Source organism: Mixophyes fleayi, chromosome 1, assembly GCF_038048845.1.
Source record: "Mixophyes fleayi isolate aMixFle1 chromosome 1, aMixFle1.hap1, whole genome shotgun sequence".
Classification (NCBI taxonomy): Eukaryota; Metazoa; Chordata; class Amphibia; order Anura; family Limnodynastidae; genus Mixophyes; species Mixophyes fleayi.
In genome coordinates this window covers 189507198-189530178 of record NC_134402.1, presented here as the reverse complement: position 1 = coordinate 189530178, position 22981 = coordinate 189507198, and the positions used below count along the sequence as shown (strand labels likewise).

At 42.2% G+C, this 22981-nt stretch overlaps 1 protein-coding gene across 2 annotated transcripts in view; it reads left to right on the top strand.

The window, feature by feature from the left end:
- The window catches only part of ADAMTS10 (ADAM metallopeptidase with thrombospondin type 1 motif 10), a 98881-nt gene that overhangs the window by 67091 nt on the left and 8809 nt on the right, over positions 1–22981 (top strand). For both annotated transcript variants that reach the window (XM_075204674.1, XM_075204675.1), the window contains 6 exons: positions 2622–2755; positions 10528–10651; positions 11515–11595; positions 13962–14128; positions 16035–16161; positions 16242–16371. In XM_075204674.1, the coding sequence (XP_075060775.1) occupies positions 2622–2755; positions 10528–10651; positions 11515–11595; positions 13962–14128; positions 16035–16161; positions 16242–16371 (763 nt within the window). The remainder of the gene's footprint in view (positions 1–2621; positions 2756–10527; positions 10652–11514; positions 11596–13961; positions 14129–16034; positions 16162–16241; positions 16372–22981) is intronic.

Below are 22981 nucleotides of genomic sequence, written 5' to 3'. Positions count from 1 at the left end.
GCAGAGGTGCAAAGGGGAAATGAGGCCAGAAGCAAAGCTTAATGCACACCAGATGCAACTAAATTCCTCCAGAGATCAGAAGTCCAGAGAACCGTTTTAATACAGGGTGAAACTATAGGGCTCCCCATATTGATATCCAAAGATCAGTATGTGCTGTTTTTAGATTTTAACATAATCATTACTTTTGAAGTATTTGGATTACAACAGATAATACATTTGTAGTCAACCAAATCCATATAATGCATAAACCACATCTGGACTTGGAATGAACAGGCTTCTCTGTCACAGAGAATGAGGCCCAAGACTATTTTGAGTTAGACCAGGCAACGAGACACCTGTTGTAGAGGTTTGGGAAATATCTCACAAACTAGTTTTACTGAAAGAGTAGACTTTATCACCACAAATATAGAATTAAAAAGACATACTGTCTTTTTAACATAAAATAGTGTTGCTGATGTTAAACATTACATAAGCATTTTTCTACTTCAGGCTTATGCGATGAAACAAGGTATTGAGACTGTGTCATCCACCTTGTACCTTACTCCGCAGTTGCTTTTGGTGCTATGTTTGCTTGGGGTAAAGAATACTGTGCCCTGATGTGGGAAGGGCAGAAGAGGACAACAAGACAGAACCCCTGCCAAACTGTTCTGATTTTGTGGGACTTTCGAGCTCTCACTTTATTGCTCAGCTGATGGGGATGGGGTTCCAGAGCCAGCCATTCCTTAACAAAGAGTTGGCTTCAGATAGAGTCTTAGAAAGGGACTGTAGGAGATCAGACATAAGTGGACAGACTGCAGGCCAGTGTAGCAGTGCAAGTTGTGTACAACAAACTTGAATATGGCAGGCTACAGGGAGAGAGAACATTGACTAACAATGGGAGAGGAATGTGATGAAACAAAGTATTGAAACTGATCCATGCACAAGGTACCTTGTTTTGCACAAGGCACAGTGACTTTTAGTTCTATGTTCTCCAAGTGTTCCCATGTGTGAAGTTAGTTGGGTACCAGGCACTTTCAATAGAAGTTAAGCCCGCCAAGGACCCTCTTGCATCACATGTCAGGGACATGACGTTTATGTTGTGTGTAAATGTAATTTTAATGTTTGATATTTACAATGTTCTTGAAAAATGTAATATAATATAATGCATGTACCCAATTTGTTGTATGTGTGTTTTAGGATCCAGGGAGTTTCTGGTGACTGAAACCTGGAGACTGAGAAACAATCTCAGGGGTTAAACTGGGGGAGGTAACTCGCCCTCACCAGGCAACAAGGTTGAAAGGGCATTGTTCCCTTTGAGTACTATCCATTATCTTAGAGTGCTCCCTTTCAGAGCTGAAGGAACTGGTCTTAGCTGCAACCAGGGGAAACCAGGTGATAGACCTCCCTGCTGGCCAAGGCTGTAGGTTACACTCTCAAATATGACTGAAGCCAAGGCATCATCCCACCCTCTCCCAATGAGGGTGGGAAATGGGGGGGGGGGGTGGGGGATTTAAAAGTCCCATCCCAAGGGAGGCAATGAAGATTGGTATGGAAGTTCAGTCAGCAGTGATTTTATGAAGGACTGGGGATTGTGGTTCCCGCAGGTCTGAACTGTCATGTCCTGTGGGCAGACAAAGGCAAATGGTATCAAATTGGAATTCTAAACAGGATGTGATTGATGCAGATCTACTATCAGAAGAAATGACTCCAAGATACCAAATCATTTGTAAATTCTTCCTGTGGCCTAACTTTGCAGTGGAAACACAATTTTACAAACCCAACACAGACCCGATTTTATTATTAATAAATCCAATACAAATTTACAGATTTATAGATACCAAACAGCATAGGTCCAGGGCACTAACTGAGCTGAAACTGATTTCCTCTCCTCTGCTCGGCAGAAAGCTTTATTTGACATATGTGCTGCTCTTCATCATACTTTTTATGAATATGTGGTTGATCACTAATAATATTAATTGCAAGTTGCATAGGTCCAGTGCATTAGCTGAACTGAAACTGATCTCCTCTCCTTCTCTGCATGGCAGACAGCTTTATTTGACATATGGGCTGCTCTTCATCATACTTTTTATGAATATGTGGTTGATCATTAATTATATTAATTGTAAGTTGCATTTTGGAAACTGAATTATATTTTTCTATATAAAATATAGCAAGCCATCAACCTTGTGTAAGACAACATGCTGAGCGGTTCTTAAAAGTCTATTCAGGTGTCAAAACTCCATCCTTTTAACACAGAGGTGGGCAGAGCCATCAAATAAACACACACCAATACTTCTGGCTTCACATTTTACACCTTAGTTTACAGAGTAGCTCAAATTATCAATGGATTCATTTGAAATACAATATTTACACAGCCGTCACTAATGCTTCATTCCCCCCAGTTATGTTATTGGTTAATCCTTATAACTGTAATTCCTCTATGTTCACTACACATGCTAAAAAAATATGTATACAAGATAGATTCCATTTATTTTCAGCCAATGGCTAGGTTCACTGTGGGCATTGAGGTAAGAAAGTTAATACAAATAATGCTTACATAAAGAACATTTTGTGACATTGAGACTGAAGTCTGTGGTATTGCTGCTTCTGCTGTCAAGTAATATAAATTGTTTTGATTGTAGGTGGAGTGAAGGCTTGTTCATTGAACTGCTTAGCTGAGGGCTTTAACTTCTACACTGAGAGAGCCGCAGCTGTAATCGATGGGACCCCTTGTAGACAGGATTCCTATGATGTTTGTGTTAATGGGGAGTGCAAGGTAAGTACTTGATGATACTAGTTGGGAACAATAGGCAGTAGGATTATTTGATTATATGAAATATTAAATTAGAATTTAAACTTCTAAAAACAGTTGGAATAAATTATTACAAGAAGTAGATCTAAAATGAAAGATGTGTTAAAAGAGATACATCTAACTTTACATGTTACTGTAAAAATATGAATTAGGACATAAATGAAGTGAATGGACACAATTCATTTTCAAACATAAGTCCCATTATATGCTGTATTTTGCATAAAATTGCTTTGCGTATGCTCAGAAACTGACCTTATGCCAGTGAACATAAGTGCATATATGAGGTTCAGTGGGGAGGTGGGGGGGTGTTCGAGCGCCCAAAACGCAGCAGGGTAAAAGGGCTCCTGTTCTCGTGTGCCGGGTATTCGTTTTACTGTAAGGTAAAGGGGAAAATATGGGAGAGGCAGCTCCACAAGGTGAGTGCACCATGGGAGCAGCCCTCGCCGGATTATACTCATGGAAGTGTGTCTATGACGGCGACTCCCTCTATTCCTGCGGCTTCAGGAGTTCTCACTCCGAAGACCTTGTCTGATGACCAGTGCCTGTAAAACAAGGGAGACCAAGACACACAGAACAATCCCTTCCCCAACACCCCAGGTACTCTGGAGAAAGAAGCTTCTTTCGTCATCCACGCAAGCCTTGAAGAAGTCTGAGTTAGAGACACATCTTTTATTAAAGTTAAAAAGATGCACACATGACACACATTCTGCAATCAAGAATAATATTTTTGATAAACATTATGTAACTGTAGTTATACTTTTACTATGCTATGTTGCTGATGATTATTTTTTATCACTGTACCTACTCATTAGTTACTGTCTCACTCATTTTATGTGTAATGCTATATTGGCCTCAGCTTAATGTTTGAGGTCTATTTAGATACAGTGCTTGGTCTGTGCACTGAATGGCTTGATCTTATCCAATTTGGCTACCTACATGTGTGGCTAAATTGAACACTGTTCTTGTCACTTAGCATTCTGGCTAAGTAACAGGATCGACTAGTGTTGGATTGCGAAAGACCTGATGAGTTAATTGGACATTTATTGCTTACATGTTGTTGGCCCACTTCCTTTATTTAGTATTATGTATCCTGACAAATCATCTTTGAAACACATGTTGAAATCAGAGGATTGCTGCAAATTTTGTTTATGTACATTTAGTATGATCTCAGGGTTTGTACATTCCAGTTCCCTGTACTGGTGCTCTGCTCAATATTTCAGTTATCTTTTGGGCAGCTTAGTTACATAATTTATATCATGGATTTTTTACATTCATAAATGAGTATTTACTTTAGCAACTTTAATTTTACTGGATCGTTGGACCGATTCATTTCTTTTTGAATAGATTCACACTATTGGATCTTGTTGGAAAATATACTTTGCAGAATGTGTCCCACCTCAACATACCTGGTGGGGGGGATTGGTATAAATTCACAGTTAGTTTAGTCTCATCTCTTTATTAACACACTGTCTCCATCCAAGTTGTGTGCCAATTCCTGAGGGACCACTACAGGACGCACCGTACCTTTCTTCCCCTCACATGTCCTCAGCCGTCCGGGTCCACTGGAACTCTGTCACTCCACGGGCCTCCGCTCATGGCCCGAGCCCCGGCTATTAAACCCGCCTTGTCCTGTGCTCAGGACTATAGGTGCCCTTCCGGACGGATAGATGGGCTTTGTAAGCCACTCTCAGTAACTTACCCACTTAACTATCAAGGGACCAAATGTCCCCTATGCTACCCAGGGACCTAGCGTCCTGCTAGACCAGGGCCTAAGGCCCACTACCAACTATAAGTGCCTACTGCCCTGCTAAGCACCAGGACCTACTGTCCCTCTAACCACAAGGACCCAATGTCCTTTTTACAACTACAGGGCTGCAGCCCTGCTACTCTGTCAGGAGGCTAGTGCTCCCCTAATTTAGAGGTCTGCGCCTCTCTACACTGAAGGGCCTTGCGCCCTGCTATGCTCTCAAGGGCCTTGCGCCCTGCTATGCTCTCAAGGGCCTTGCACCCTGCTACACTCTCAAGGGCCTTGCGCAGTGCTACGCTCTCAAGGGCCTTGTGTCCGAAATTTACCTCAAGGCCTTCTGCCCTGTCTCGCACCAGAGGCCTTGCCCCTTCCTAGCTATGGGCCTTGTGCCCAGATAAACCCTAGAACCTGCTGCCTATCCTCACTGGGGCCTAAAGCCCAGACTAGCCTATGGGCCTTGTGCCCTGCCTGAACCAAGGTCCTAGTGCCCTGCCTGAACCAAGGGCATTGTGCCCTGCCTGAACCAAGGGTCTTGTGCCCTGCCTGAACCAATGGCCTAGTGCCCGGCCTGAACCAAGGGTCTTGTGCCCTGCCTGAAGCAAGGGCCTCGTGCCCTGCCTACACCACGGGCCTCGTGCCCTGCCTACACTAAGGGCCTCATGTCCTTTCTACACTAAGGGCCTAGTGCCCTGTCTACACTAAGGGCCTCGTGCCCTGTCTACACTAAGGGCCTCGTGCCTGATAATAAAACCTACCTAATGCCTAACTGCCCTGGGCCTTATGCCCACCTAGAGCAGCACGGGCCTAGTACCCGGAACATGCCCACGGGCCTTATGCCCGACCTAACCGACTATCTTTATAACCACCTGCTCCGCTCAGAAATCTATGCTTGCCTCGCCGTCTTCTGGTCTTCCAGACCTCTCCAGCCGACGGCGCCTCTTTTCCGCTTCAGCACTTGTGTTCCTGCTGTCTTCTTGGCGGGGGCACTCTTAGCCCTTACAAGGGCACCACACCGGCTAGCTCTCCTTTGGCTTGATACCGGCATCTTCTTTCTTCTTTCCGGTAGGCTTCTTTTGCGGCGTCTCCCTTTCTTCAGGTGCCGCTCCAGCGACGTCCATCTCGCTCCGCCGCCGGACTGTTCTGACAAGATGGAGGCACCCAACGGGTTATAAAGCCGTCGCCGTGAGCCCTGATTGGCTTGCAATGGCACCAAAAGTTCAAATGGCCAGAGGCAAGTCAGCATTAACTCGCCTGTCTTGCCACTGATTGGCCAGCAGCGGGAAGTGAGCCCTGATTGGCTCACTTGCCCGCGGCCACTGGGACCTGCAAGGAAAGGAATGCCGCTGGAATGCCGGAACGGTGAGTAGCTTCCTTCTTCTTCCTGTTTCACCCTCTTAACGGGCACCTCATACACGGGGCATCTCTCCACACATGCAATTCAAGTCTAAATGCAAATGGCACTTCCGACAGCCTACGATTTGAAGGGGGAGGGAAAGGTATATATACATAGCCAGTGTACAGAATGGGCATGCCAAATCGAGCACACATACATTTGTTCAATTCAAACTCTGGGCAACTCTTGAGTATATGTGTTTTTGTCATATCACTTGTACCAGCTACAGGGCAGGTGTAAGTGCTGACTGATAGTGATGATTGACGCATTTGTATGCCAGAACATGTGTTTGCAATTCAGAGAAACTGTAAAGATGCAATTCATGTACAGTAGGCATTAAGAACATCCTGATATATGTATAGAATGCTTAACAGTTGATATAATAATTATAACCACCTAGCTCTTATCCTTAACACTATAATATAACTATATAATTTATAATATAAATAAAGGACACCACACATAATTTGTTGGCAATTAAAAAGTAATTTATTTAACCAAATAAACACACAGTATGGTGGGGGGGAACACTGTAAGCAGATCGGCAAAGTATCAGTGCCAATCCGGATGTCCAATCGCGGGTCACTTACCTTCTGGACATCAATGACTTATACACCACTTTTACCCATATCATTTCTCTTAGGGACAATAATCCAAGGCATTCCGGAACCTGAACACTTCTGGGCTAATCATAGCACACTCACACCCTCAGATGCAGTAGTTGCACCTAACCTAAGCCAACTATTCAAAGGGAAATGGGTTCCAAATGCCTCAATACAATTAATGTGCACCCCACCAACCCTGCTTGCTGACTGTACAGTGTTCTCTTGCAAAACCAAAAGCTGCACCAGCCGTAGAACCATGACCCTATCAATAGAGCTTGGACACCACGGAGCTTCACACACCACCGGGTACCAAGCATAGAGGATGGGGGAGCACCTCCCCACCGTGGGCAAAACCAAAGGATGGCGAACTCCAGAGCCTGCAAACAGGAATGGGAGGAAAGGCAGCTTTACCTGGATTCAAGTCCACTCCTCCAACTTTATATCCTTTCTTTTAAGTCTTACACCAATGACACCCACATTGGGCGTACCCAGACCTTACCTTGTTATTTAACCCTTAGTGAGGGCCAAACTAATTATGTACACAAATCTCAGCTTTTAATTTCCCTCGGGTGTAATTCCATCCCTCAGTTATAATTTCATATAAAAAAAAACCCAACAAAAACATTTTTTTATGTAGTTTTATTAATGATTATAGTAGTAAGAATTAATGTATTTTTTTTACTGCAATCTGATGGTACTTTATATTGCATATGTGCATTGTACATATCCTACAGTTTGTTTTGTCTGTCTGCATACGGCAAGTACCATATAGCTGGAGCGTACATCTGCATACGGCAAGTACCATGTAGCTGGAGCGTACATATACCATATTCAAATGGGAACATTTCTTAATATACGCTTGTACTTGAATATGGGAGTTTGTGTGTGCAATTTCCGTACAATTTTAGATAATGCAAATTGTGTTCACATTGCGTTCCAAGATGAATCAGGCCCAACTTGTTTTATTAGTTTCATACAAATAATATATAAGTTATCAGTGTTGTAAAATATCTAGTGAGGCGTACACAATCTACACACAAACTATTTTACACAATAAGGCTCATGTAGAGTATGTGCATTTTTTTGAGTAAAATGTACATTTCCATACTTTTCACCGCCACTAAAATGCAGACTTAGCTGAATCTTTGCACTTATGACTCCTTACTATTTGAGAGGCGGAACAAGGGAGGAGAGGGATGAGCCAGCATAGAGCAAGTATAGTAAGTACGTGTTTACGTAATTGCGGAAAAATCAGAGGTGGAGCCAGTTACAGATATGCCTGTCAAGAGGTATATTTGTTGTGGGTGCTCAACCCCTGGCAAAAGATCCATAACCCCCCAAGTGATCTAAGCACCAGCACTCATAGCCTGAAGTGGTTATCGCTATTGTGAGGGGAGGAACAGCAGGTGTCCACTCCACAAAAGCCACCACCAGCACTGGGATATGACAGGACTGATCACATTATATCAGGAAAGCCTGCAGCATAATTCAGACCCAGCCTCTTCAGCATGGGCTTCCCTCTAGAGACAAACAACTTAATGCTGAAAGTACTGGGGCTCCATCCAACAAGCGGAGTACTTAAATAGTAAAATGTTGCACTACTGGTCCCAGTAAGCCCTGGCAGCAGTAATCTGTTTACTCATGCTGGCACTTGAACTACAAATGCAAACATAAGCCATGGCTGCAAAAGCATTTTGGCACTTGTAGAAATACAAGCGCCAGCATGGCCCACTGTAAAAAAACACAGGCGCAGGGAAAAAATTATTTATTTATATAAATACTCCCCCATTTCCCCATTCACCAATTCATTAATCACCAAATACCAGAGTCATCCTCTTCTTTTGTCAAGTTTTTAATCCACAGGAAGAAAATAACTAGTGGACAGCTCTCAGCTGCTTCTTTCAAGGGCCTGTTAGCAAATAACCAACACAGAGTGACTTTCTCAGTGAGGTTTATTGTGGCTAGACCCCACATGGGATCTAACCACTCAGACAGGCTTTTTGACATTTTTATGGATATTTTGTAAATCCTGTATCACTCCTTAAGGTTTACACAGCACAGGGTTTGTAAATTTCATACTAAATATGACCACGGACTCACATGCACTTTGTTGCATGGTGCATTTTAGTGATATCATATTGTGTTCTTTACTTATTCCCTACTGGAAGGCAGGTCAAATTAAATGAATGTGAGACCTGACTTAGGCCTCCATCGCATGGCAGAGCTACAGTTATAGATTAATGTTGAAATGTGACAGTAGCTGCTATTTTAGTTACTGTTGGTTCCAATTTAAATTGGGTTGGGTACTAACGACTCCATATACCCCGACTGCAATTTCTGTCAAGTCTCTTTTACAAGCTGTTGGGGGAAAACACTATCGGTAAGCCCTCCATCGGTCTTCTCATGTAGGGCAAATTGCAGTCGAGGTATATGGAGTCAGTGAAGTGACTACCACTGTTTAAATTAGCTCTTAATGGCTTGATGACAATGGGAATTGGTCAGTAAGATGTAAACAATCTCCAGTCATATTTGGGTGAAACTCAGTAATATGTGCCTAATGTAGAAATTATGTTAACAAGAATAAAATGTATTCAATTCCATGTTTACACTTCACTGCAAAAATCTATACATACTAAATAAAATATATACAAGCCCTTTAAATTCCATATTTTGCTTGTTCATGTCTGCAAATTAAACGCATAACGCATACACACAATGTTTGAGCGCCCTCTCTGCATGGTTATTCCTTCCATTACAAACATATAGGGCCTGATTCATCAAGGCATGTATTCTAAGCGCAATCCTCGTTCAATATAATACGCACATATTTAGGCTTTGCCTACTCCCAAATTCATCAAGGCACGGATCTCAAGATACGGGCGTAGGTCTGCTGTGCTCTACTACACAATATGCTGCAGGATACATCCAATACCTACGTGGATTATAAATTCACAAAAAAACGCACAGGAAAAAAAATACTGAATTAATGTCAACTGTTAATAATAAAGGGATTAATGATAAAACAGTTAAAAAAAGTGATTTATTTATTTTTTTTCCTTCATATTTCCCCTCCATGAAAAACATTTATTAGAATGTTATTAAGGTCTACTGAGCATAAAATACGTTTTTACAGTTGCTCATGATTGCAAACACATGAAATAGTATGCAAACGAAACTGTCAATACTATTGATCAAGACTTACACTAGCCCAATTGCTGGAGCTAGAGATACGGCAGAAAAACAAGCAACTTAAAGACGCTCAGACGAGCTGGATTCGGACTGCGTGCACTTGAGTTTGGCACGCCCCTACTGTAAATTGACTATGGCAAAACGCCCATTCCTCGTCCCGTTCACTCCCTGAAATTGTAGGCTGTAGTAAGTGTTCTTTGCGTATGAACACACAGAGAACAAGGCTGTGTTCACTGATGTATCTCCTGGTCCTGGGCATGCGCAGAGTGATTTTGTGGATGATTTGCTCAAAATCAGCAGATAGGTGCCTTGATGAATCAGGCCCATAGTTCCTATGTACAGTTTTGCCAAAGATATGTTGATTGCTCCTACAAAGTCACAGATGTTTCTGTGTTCCTATGCAAATGCTACGAAAAAAGTTAAAAAAACACTATGACCAAATATTTTATATTACTAAAGACTTTTCCCCAACACAATTCCGCCCTTTTATCCATATAAACTAAAACAGTAATAACAAATTATGCATATATCCACCAATATCCCTTTTACTCAGATATTCATTACAGCTTATCTATGCCATAATAGTTTAGTCTATAACTATAAATTCACATCATTCAGGTAATTTACTCATAAAAGAAGTAGTAACAGATTTATAATAGTTATAATATATAGAATATACCATTATGGTAGGTAATAAATGGAAACCACATATTCTAAACTATCAGGCAATACTTGATAATCCGCAATATATTTTTTCTTTGTAATCTAGCATGTAGAACTGTCTTGATTTCTTTAATATTAGCATGTGGGTTGTGATCGGATCTTGGGATCTGATGCCAAGGAAGACAAATGTCGAGTGTGTGCTGGTGATGGAAACACATGCGAGACAGTCGAGGGAATCTTCAACCAATCACTTCATGGAACAGGTGAGAGGTTATACTCAATTTTATGGGCTAACTAAAGTTGTCCATACATGGGCAGATCAGGCTGCTTGGCCCATGCCCTGTGGAAATCCAAATTGGACAGATCCAACCATTTGACATTCAGCCCAAACATCTGGACCATTGCACACACTGTCTTTGGGGTTATTACCCAACAAGATTCTCTGCCATTTAACATTTGATAGAGCCTAATTAATCAGATACCTAATAATGATAGTAATTATTTATTTATATAGCACCCTTCTCCAAATAGGACTCAAAGCACTTTTATTGTTGCATAGAGTGAGGCAGCCATCATGGGGCACTCAGGTGCTTATCTGTGGAATCATGCACAACAGTACCTGCCCCATTGGACCTTACAGTCTAAATTCCCTATCAGACACACACACTAGGGTCTATTTTTGTCAGAAGCCAATAAACTTAACAATATATTTTTGAACTGTGTGGGAGAAAAGAGGAGTACCCAGAGACACAAACACAGGGAGAACATACTTCACAGAAATAGGGCCATGGTGGGAATCAAACCCATGACCCAAGCGCTGTGAGGCAGCAATGTTAACCACCGTGACACTGCCTAAAACAAACAAATTGGTCATCCAAATCACATATTCCATAACAATCTTAACAGCAGAGTGATCATTTGATTAACATGTCTTCAGTGGATTAGTTGCACAGTGATCTTGTAAAATATTTCAGAGAAAATGTATATATATATCTGTATTTGTCGTATGTAAGAGTGTGACAATCAGATGCAGTGTGAATGTGGTGTTGAGCTTATATGATTGAGTGTTATGTCCAACAACTCTTTTACAGCTTATTCCCCCTTTCTCCCTCCCCCATTTCTCAAGGATATGAGGAGGTAGTCTGGATTCCAAAAGGCTCTGTCCATATTGACATTCGACAACTCAATGTATCACAAAACTACCTGGGTAAGTAGAATTAATATCTACACACTGTTAAAGTAACTGAGGCCTTTAACACCATTAACTCAGTACATCTAGGTTGATTAAACTGGTATTGAGATAATGAGCCAAATAATTTAAAAAGAAAACCCTTAATCATGCAGTCAATTTAAAACACAATGCTATCGGCTTTCAATAGCTGTGTTCTTTTTACTGGTCAAGCATTGAGTGTCCATATTAGGGATATCCACCTCTGACGCAGATAAATATTTTTGGTTAATGATGGTGTCTATAACACTGTTATCATCATCATAGTCTATTTGTGATGAGCTACAAACCAAACCTCTGCAGCGTTGGACAGACAGAGTTACAAATCATACAAACTGCAGTTGCACAAAAAAACAACAAGTACAGACAAGGAAAAGAATGGAGGTGCAGACATTAGACAAAGGGTAGAGAGGGCCCTGCTCACGCAAGTTTAAAGTCTAGAGGAAGTAGTATCAGGTAGGGGGTAGGATAAGTTAGAATGAAGAGGTGGTTTTGAGAGAGTGCTTGATACTGCTAACCATGAGAGATACTAAAGAAAGGGTAGTGAAACTAGGAGGTGGGAAGGTGATGAGCTCCATGTTGGACATTTTGAGTTTTAGGTAGCATTGGGACATCCTGATGGAGATGGCAGAGAGGCAGTTGGGCACCCAGAATAAAAGAGGAGGAGACAGGTAAAGTTTTGTGTCATCTGAATAGAGGTTATAGTGGAGGCTGAAGGAGCATATTAGTTCATTGAGAGAATAGGTATAAAGAGGGAAAGTCAGGTGGCCAATAACATTGAGGAACTCCAAAAGATATGATAAAATGATAGAGGGAGGGGAGGATGTGCCAAAAGAATAGAAAGGAGCGTTCAGAAATTAGGAGAAGAACCAAAATACTTGCTGTGGAAGCTAGGGGAAGGAAGGGTGTTGAGAAGAAAAATGTTGTCAACTGATTTACTGAGACAGGGCCAATTAAATCAGTTTATCAGTTTATTGAACATGGATGACATCTGGGTCTGCACTTTGTATACTGCAGTGAATTGATGTAGGGCATACACATAGCAGGGGATTTTGGCTGCAATGTGACACCAGACATCACATTGCCAGTTATTCTGGTAAGAAATCCCCGCTCATTTTTCCTCGCACTTCTAAGGGGTCTGAAGAAAAATGAGTAGAGATTCCATCCTCGTCATCAGCGCAATGTGTCTCTGTCGAATTTTCCAGAAGAGACTTTGCAATTAATTGAATCTCCACCTTAGTCTGAAACACTGATGCATACCACATACCCCAAAGGGTGCATTATGGACTGCAAGGAAATTGTTATGTAGCCCATGGGAAGCAGCACAGATACAGGGGGCCCAGCATGTTGACACTGAAACACTACTGTAGTGTTTTTGTCCCAACAACCCAGGTCCCCTGTATCTATCTTTCATTGTATGGGAGTGTGAACTGACCATTTGTCAGTGAGGTCAGTGTGTCGGCAAATCAGAATGAACAAGCAACATTCTGATTCACTGCCAGACCATCCCTGTACTGCTACAGGGCTTAGTCTGGTCATATTTACTAAACTGCAGGTTTGAAAAAGTGGCCTATAGCAACCAATCAGAGTTTAGCTGTCATTTTGTAGAATGGACTAAATACATGATAACTAGAAGCTGATTGGTTGCTATAGGCAATATCTCCACTTTTTCAAACCCCCCAGTTTAGCAAATATACCCCTAAGTCACGCTGCTTAGTAGGTCAGGTATGTAATGTGCAGGGCAATGTGTTGCTACAAGGGGCAAAGGGAAATATATTTTTACAGAGGTAACTAAAGGGGTTGCATTACTACAGAGATCTGCCTCTCTGTTGCTACAGAGAAAAATTAAATGTGCCTCAATGTGTGAAGAAGCAGAAAAACCTTTAGAACTGCACTGTGCAAAAATGTAATCTTCACGTCAAAGCCCAAACTCTGACTTCTTTAGTTCCTCCACTTTAAATTTAAATAAAGTTTTTATATTTTTCTTCTAAAATACTGCTTGGTTTAGCTCTATTCATGGCTTAAATAAATCATGACAGTGAGGCAGAGCCATAACTAGAAATAGACGATTTAGTGCCCTAGGCAATACAGAACACTGGCGAATCGCTTCTCCCCTCTCTCCACTAATAACTAATAGGTGCTTTCATGCAAAATGAAACGTTGCATATTTTCCAGTTTACACCCATAGTTTCATAGTGAAAAGGCAATTAAAAAGGATACACAAAGTCTTATAAAGAAATTCCAATATATATATTATGTATTTGCAGTTTTAAAAGTATATTGTTTAACAACTGGATAATTAAATTAAATATAACAAAACAATAATTACGATATTTTTATTCCAGCCCTGAAAGCAGAGGAAGGGGGTGAATATTTTATTAATGGCAAGCTTACCCCAGACACACCAAAGAGATTTGATGCAGGTGGGACAACCTTCCACTACAGAAGACCGCAGGATGAGCCAGAGTCATTAGAGGCTTTAGGACCTACTAATGCAACAATAGTTGTGATGGTAATTGCCATTTACTTCAATAAGGAAATAGATGAGATATGGGTGCATGGTATTTTTTGCTTTTTCTAATTCTTCATTACTTTTTGTTACTTTTCAGATGTTTGTGATTTATGAATAACCTATACAAGCAAATTTATGCTATTAATATCTAGTGCTCCATGGGCTCTATGCATCAGCAGTTGCGGTGCTGCTAAATATGCATCGCTGCACATCACAGTGATGCATATTTATGCACCGCTAAGATGCACTATGGCGAAGTGACCCCTCTCGTGTGAACCTTTTTTCCCTATTTACCAGCAGCCTAGCGCTGCCAGTGATAGGAGGAGGTGCTGTGGGCATCATTGTATCAGATTCTGCGAAGCCAGACAGTCTTCAGTAGAATCCCATAGGAAATGACAGGTATTATTATTATTATTATTATTATTATCATTTATTTGTTAGGCGCCACAAGGTATCCGCAGCGCCGCACACAGTATACTAACAGTAGACTATACAGGGTGAAACCATACAGAACAATGAACAAAAAGTACCAATACTTCAGAAACTCCGGCTAGTCATATGCAGTAAAGACGGAGCGGAAGAACAGTTAAGGAGACAGGAGGGGAGGGGGCCCTGCTCATACAAGCTTACATCCTAAGGGAGGGTAAACAGACCAGGTACAAGAGGAGCCAGTTGAGGCAAGAGGAGAGAAGGGAGGACGAGCAAAGGGGGGAGATGTGGGTTAAGTAGATGGTTGGTAGGCTTTGAGGAAGAGGTGAGTTTTGAGTGCACGTTTGAAGGAGCACAGATTAGGAGAGAGATGGATGGAACGAGGGAGGTCGTTCCAGAGAAGGGGGGCTGCACGGGAAAAGTCTTGGATTCTGGAGTAGGAAGAGGTGATAAGGGTGGAGGAGAGGCAGCGGTCGTTGGCCAAGCACAGGAAGTGGGCATGAGTGTGAATGGAGAGGAGGTTACAGATATAAGGGGCAGTAGAGTTGGAGAGAGCCTTGTAAGTGGTGGTGAGGAGTTTGAAAAGGATTCTGTAGGGGAAGGGGAGCCAGTGTAAGGCAAGGCAGAGAGGGGAGGCAGAGGAGGAGCGGCGTGAGAGGAAGATGAGTCTTGCGGCCGCATTGAGTATAGAGCGGAGGGGGGAGAGACGGGAGTGGGGGAGGCCAGTGAGGAGGAGGTTACAATAATCAAGGCGGGAGATGATGAGTGCGTGGATGATAGTTTTGGTGACATCCTGAGAGAGAAAAGGACGGATGCGGGCGATGTTGCGTAGTTGGAAGCGACAGGCTTGGGCAAGGGAATGAATGTGGGGGGCAAAAGAGAGAGAGGAGTCGTGGGTGACACCCAGGCAGCGAAGTTGGGTGACAGAGGAGATGGTGGTGTTGTTGACGACAATAGAGAGGTCATCGTGGGATGGGAGACTGGGCGGAGGAAAGACAATGAGTTCAGTTTTAGAGATATTGATTTTTAGAAAGCGCTCGGACATCCAGTAGGAGATGGCGGAGAGGCAGTTGGATACCCGATACATCATTCTGAGATGGCGTTACCTGTCTGTGCAATGCACAGCTTTTCAAAGCTTGATGCATTGCAGAATATCACAGTACCCATATTAATCTATGAGGACTGTGATGCTGCACGGTGTTACTCTAAACAGAGGAGATTTCTGTGAAATCTCCTCCGTTAGGAGGTTAATGCATAGCAAACATATTTAAAATATGTGGAAACAGACATCTTTTAAGTGAAAAATTAGCTTGATGCATAGACCCCCATGTGTGTTAAATATAAAACTGAAACACTCAAAGGACTGTGAGCTAATGATAACCCATAGCATGGCATTATGTGTGAATTTTCCTTATATGCCCACTATGTCTCTCTTGATCATTCCACATGAGATTATATATTTTCCTGTCTCTTGCAGGTTATGGTGAGAGAGGAGCTGTCTGGCATTCGCTACAAGTTTAATTCCCCAATCAGCAGAGACACACAGGGTGGGTACACTTGGCATCTCACCCCGTGGACCAAGTGCTCTGCTCTATGTGCTGGGGGTAAGCTAAAGAACTATTAGTGATAGAGACTTTAGCAGTGTCCCAGACAATACTGGATTCCAACTTTACTATCTCTGCAGGGGTGCAGTTGCAGCAGGTCGTATGTAAGAAACTGGCAGATGGAGCTATTATCTCTGATGACATGTGTGGTGCACGGCAGAGGATGCAGGAGAAGCAACGTCCATGTAATACTGAGCCTTGTCCCCCTGAGTGAGTGAGCCCCAGGGAGACTTATCTGTATATTGCTTGTGTACAGGTGCTTGACAATGGGATATTTTTTCATCAAGAGTGTGAATTATATAGGAGTAATAATTTTAAGGGTCTATATATATTAAAGTGTGGTCTATTGCACCAGTTTGTCTGTACATCCAATATGCATGATCAATGTGGTTTGGGAACTCAATGAAAAATGTTTGGCACATTTGAAAAGTAGGTTATAAATTGGTGACATACTGTTACATTTGACCTGGATTAATTTTAGAGATGGGCGGGTCCGCTTCCCCGAGAACCGAACCCACCCGAACTTTGGGTATCCGAGCACCGAGCTGAGTAGCTCGGTACTCTCCCGCCCGCTCTGAATCCAAATCGAGGCCGAACGTCATCGTGACGTCGTCGGATCTCGGGGCTCGGTTCTCCCGATACTTCAACATTATAAATACACGCCTCCACAGCAATCCATCGCCATTTGACAGAGGGAGAGAGCAGGGTGTAGTCACAGGCTGATTAGAGCAGGGACAGAGAATCCAATATTCTGATTCCAATTGTTGTAACAAAAATCGCTAGAGAAGAGAGGAGGATAGAGGTTTTTTTTCTTTTCAATATTTGGCACTCTCCAGTGCTTTTGGGGTGTCCCCCATAATTGTGCATAAATATTTCTGGCTGTCAAAATTACTATCTGTCAGCAGTATCTACCAACTATTTTTTAACACTCCCCAGTGCTTTTGGGGTGTCCCCCATAATTGTGCATAAATATTTCTGGCTGTCAAAATTACTATCTGTCAGCAGTATCTACCATCTAATTTTTTGCACTCCCCAGTGCTTTGGGCTCAGAATGGATTCAAAGCAGTCCACATATGATCAGAATGAGCAACCAGGTTCTGTCACCAGTCCTGATGTTAGTGTTCCCAGTACGTCATCTGGGCAAGGCGATGTCAAACTACACATTGTTTCGAAATCAGTCCAAAAAACAAAAACCCCAAAAAAATTTACTGTGTTTAAGGGAAAAAGGAGTGTTACTGAGCAAAAGTTAAGTGCCGATAAAAAAAAAATTGCCAACATGCCATTTTACACACGCAGTGGCAAAGAGAGAATGAGGCCTTCACCTTTGGCTATTAGTGGCAGATCCCAAAAGTTACCGAGCCTACAATTGGTGCACAACTACTGTTACTCGTCAAAGCCGAGCTGCAGATAACAGTAAGGCATTAGAGGATAATGTTTGCTTTGATTCAGAAATGAAACCAATCCCTGTGGAGAGTCCATCCAACAGTGGGATGTCTAATCGTGAGCATTCTGCTGATGTGTGCCTTAATAGCCCGAGTGTAGCCGGTGATACACAAATTAAGGATGCCACTTTGGAATTAGAAGAGGTTGAGGGGGAGATTTGTGTAAGCGACGAGGGAGCTAATGAGGATGTTGATGAGGATGAGGTTGTTTGTGTAAGTCCTGCACCAGTGGCAGCAGTTCTGGCACGTGACAAGAAAAAGGCCATTGTCATGCCTGGGCATAAAACAAAAAAATCCACTTCTTATGTGTGGAATTATTTCTACCCAAATCCAGACAACAATTGTATAGCCATTTATAGTGTATGTCAAGCCACAGTCAGTCGAAAGAGGGACCTTAACCATCTTGGAACCTCGTCTATGTTATGCCATTTAACCAGAGTTCATGGCAAAGTGTTGGGAAAAGCTGAAAGTTCTTCCCAAAAAATTACAAGCACTCCATCATCAGCTAAGACCCTCCGCTCACCGACATCCCGACTGCTACAAAATACACCCACCACACCATCCTCATCAATATGCTCAGTAGCGCTCGGAGTTAGCCCGGCATCCCACTTATTAAGGTTGGATGACTCCTGCACTATTATTGATTCCTCTGAAGAAAGCATTAGTCCCACTGCTGCTGCTGCTGTTGCTGCTGCTGGGGGTGAATTGTCAGCCCAGAGGCAGGTCAAGAAAATGAGCAGTCCTACATTTCAGCAATTAACTGTGAAACAATCATTTGCTAGGGGAAGCAAATATGACAGCAGTCACCCAGTCGCCAAGAGAATCACAGACGCCATGGCTGCAATGTTAGTGTTAGATCTGCATCCAATCTCCACAATAAATGCAGCTGGTTTTTCACAGTTAATTGAGGTTTTGTGTCCGCGTTACAGAATTCCATTGCGACACCATTTCTCCCGTAAAGCAATTCCACAACTATACCAAAGAGTGTGTAAAAATGTAGAGATTGCACTGAAAAATGCCATTCTGCCTACTGTCCACTTAACCACAGATATGTGGACAAGTGGAAGTGGGCAAACCAAAGACTATATGACTGTGACAGCCCACTGGGTTGGTCATTTACCTTCACCAGCAGGAACAGCAGCAGCATGTACACCACTATGTAACATTTGTCACAGACAAGCCACTCTTTGTATCACCAGCTTCACTAGCATACAGCTGACAATTTGTTACGCAAACTGAGAGATGTGATTGATACATGGCTTATACTACTTGGACTCTCCCCAGGGTATGTCATTTCTGATAACGCCAAGAATATAGTGCGAGCATTAGAGCTGGGTGATTTCCAACACATTCCCTGTTTTGCTCACACCATCAAATTGGTGGTGCAGAGCTTCCTACAAAATAACCGTGAGGTGCAGGAGATGCTTTCGGTGGCCCGTAAGAATTCAGGCCATTTCAGGCATTCTGCCACAGCATGTAGGAGATTGCAGCAGCTCCAAGAGCAGTTTAACTTGCCCTGCCACCAACTTAAGCAAGAGGTGGTAACTAGGTGGAATTCCACCCTGTACATGCTTCAGAGGATGGAGGAACAGCGCAAAGCCATCCAAGCGTATTGCACAAGCCATGACATTGGGAAAGGAGGGGGCATGTATTTCACTCTTGCACAGTGGGGAATCCTTTCAGTGCTGTGCAAGGTGCTGAAACCATTTGAAGTTGTGACGTGTGAAGTGAGTGCAGATTCTGCTAGTTTGAGCCAAGTCATTCCTTTAATTAGGCTATTGGAAAAGCAGCTTGAGAAACTGAAGGAGGAGATGAAAGCAAGCAATTCCGCAAAGTATGTTGGCCTTGTCGATCAAGTACTCAATTCGCTTCACAATGATCCTCGAGTTATTAAGATCTTGAACTCGGATCAGTACGTTTTGGCCACTGTGCTTGATCCGAGGTTTAAGACCTACATTGAGTCTCTACTTGTAAATGAGCGAGATGTGAACTTTTGCAAGGAGCTATTGCTCAACAAGTTGGCCGCTGAACTGGGCCTCGGCTTGACAACGTGTCCTCCTTCACTTTCTCAAGCTGCTGCTGCTCGTAAAAAATTAAATTTCCCAAAAAGAAGCAGGGAAGACGCAGGGGGCAGACCAGAACAATTTAACATTATTATTATTATTATTCTTTATTTATATGGCGCCACAAGGTGTCCGCAGCGCCGTACAATATACAGTACAGACAGAATACAAGGGTATGACAGTACAGAGTAGAACAAGTATCACCAAGACTTCAATATCTCCAAGCAAAGCAAATAGAGTGGTGTAGGAGAAGAAGAAATGGTATTGAGACAGAAGGGAAGAGGGCCCTGCTCAAAGGAGCTTACATATTAAGGGGAGGGGAGAACATCTGGGCTGGTTTGAAGGATTTTTCAAAAAAATGTGTTACTTTGCCCATAACTCCATCCAATACGAGTATAAACATGCAAAGGATGGTGGAGGATTACTTTCAAGAGGTAGTTGATATGGAAATGTCAGACAGTCCCTTTGCTTACTGGGAAGAAAAGCAGGCCATTTGGAAACCCATGTACAAACTTGCTTTGCAATACTTAAGCTGCCCACCCTCCAGTGTGTACTCTGAACGAGTGTTCAGCACAGCAGGGAACTTAGTCAGTGATCGCCGTAGAAGGTTACTTCCCAAAAATGTGGCGAAAATGATGTTTATAAAAATGAACTACATCTTCCATGAGGAAGGCATTCACCATCCAAGACATCCAAGCACTGACTGTTCTCTAATGGTGGATTCAAGCGGCGATGAATTGATAGTCTGTGATGATGACGTACACACTGATGAGGGTGAGGATGAAGCTGAAGATGATGACGATAACATCTTTTTAAAACTTTATATGTAAGTGTAGGGTGCAATCTACCCCCAAAGAGGAAAGGGACTTGTGGCATTTCCATATCACGTACCCTCTTGAAAGGCTGCTGTTTGGGCAATTTATCCTTAAGGGTAGGGTGTCATAGACAGAGTGACCCCAAACTGGCTTTGTCCATTTCTCTTAATATTGTACAGTCTATAACGGCCGAATTTTTTTGTATTTTCGACAAGTGGAGGGGGGCCTAGAGAGCCAGAAACCAAACTTGCTTTGTCCATTTCAATTAATATTGTACAGTCTATAACGGCTGAATTTTTTTGTATTTTTGACAAGTGGAGGGGGGCCTAGAGAGACAGAAACCAAACTGGCTTTGTCTATTTCAATTAATATTGTACAGTCTATAACGGCTGAATTTTTTTGTATTTTCGACAAGTGGAGGGGGGCCTAGAGAGCCAGAAACCAAACTGGCTTTGACCATTTCAATTAATATTGTACAGTCTATAAGGGCTGAATTTTTTTGTTTTTTAAATAAGTGGAGGGGGGCCTATAGAGACAGAAAGCAAACTGCCTTTTTCCATTTCTTTACATATTTAACTATAAGTGTAGGGTGTAATATACATCCAAAAATGATGGCTGCATTGCCAATATGCATAGATGGAGAGGAAGACAATCTGTTTTGTGTGTAGAATAAATGAAAGCCTACCTACCAGGAATTAAACTGTTTTTTGGATGATTTATTACCTCTACAATTAGATTACTTATCTATGAAACTAAATTGGGTTATTTTAGGCCCAAAACCATTGATTTTCCAACAAAATAGCAAAACAAAACCAAAACCAAAACACGACGGTAATCCAGATCCAAAACCGAATCCAAAACCAAAACATGGGGGTCAGTGACCATCTCTAATTAATTTAAAACTTTCCATTTTCTCCAAATATACTGCTCATCGCACCTTAATACTATTTCACATAAATCTGTAAAGTAAGGAGACATTCGGGCTAGCAATATATCAATATTTAATTTACTTTGTTTATAACATTTATTTGTGTGCATATTTATGTACAATGTGCATTATTTGACCCTAAAAGTCGCAACTTATTTAAAACAAAATGATGTCCACTACCTCCAAGGTTATTTAAGCTTTAGCTTTATTTGAGCTGTTTAATAGCTTTGTAGAGCGCTTTGAAATATGCACAGGCTCCACCCCTTACTAATCATTTAAATATCATGTTCAACAAACTGAGATCAGTTTTTTAGGATTTGGGCAACTAGTCATGAATTGGGAGAATAGTTATGTGCAATGTTGTGCATGTTCTACAACATTGAGGAATGCCCAGCTCTACTCATTATGAAATACTCCAGACCTGGCCATCCTGTGGCTCTCTAGGTGTTGTAAAACTACAAGCCCCAGCATACTTTGCCCATAGATAGCCAACCTATTCCTGTCATGGCATTCTGGAACTTGTAGTTTCACAACATCTGGAGAGCCACAGGATGGCCCGGCCTGATATACACAATGGACCTGATTCATTAAGGAGAGCAAAGCAAAATAAAGGAGTAACTTTGCACCTTGGCAAAACCATGTTGTATTGGAGGAGGTAAATTTAAAAAATTGGGACAGATTTATAGTTTGGATAGGGCATGTCCTAAATCAATTTTAAATTTCAGTGTAAAAATAAAGCTATCAAGTATTTGTGTTTTACATGAAAAAAAAAGGCAGTATTTTCTTTATGTGCAAAATAATAAACTAATATGCACCCCTTGCATTGTAACCATAGTTGCCTACACTCCCGGAATTTCCAGGAGACTCCCGAATTTCTAAGAGTCCTCCCGGGCTCCCGGGAGAGAGCAGGGCATCCTCCCGGATACTAAAATACCTCTATATTAATGTTCCGGGGGTGGGGCTTATAACAGAATCACACGTCATTGTGTCCCGTCCCCTGCTGTAATTGGACAAAAACTGTGATGCCCATTTAGGGGCCAAATGACACAACCCCCTGGGCCCCCAACATGCCCACCTCCCCCGATCTCCCGGAGTACCTCTTGCCAAAGTTGGCAAGTATGATTGCAACATGGTTTGTCCAGGACCAAATTTACTCCTTTGTGTGACTTGCTCGTATGTTCTTTCTGCAATGAACATAATTTTACCAGTCAAATTCATAAACAGGTACATATAAATAAGCACCCCTTTCTTCAACTAGTTGACTGACAGCAATCATAGGCCTCTTGATCTGTATCTGTTCATAACTGACCCTAGTGTCCAAGGAGTGGATGAAGAGGGCACCTTATTAGAAATATATAATTTTCATTTTGCAGAAGGACTTCAGCTTTACACCAGCTCAGCATTGGTGGCATTCGGATATCATTTACACTTTTAATGGGACTCATTTCACACCTCCATATCACACCTCAGCAGAGATGCACCTTTCTATGCACACTCCAAGCAATGTCCCAGCAATGTCCCGATGTCTCCTCACTCTCATGAGTAAAATAATCTATAAAAAATGCAAAACCA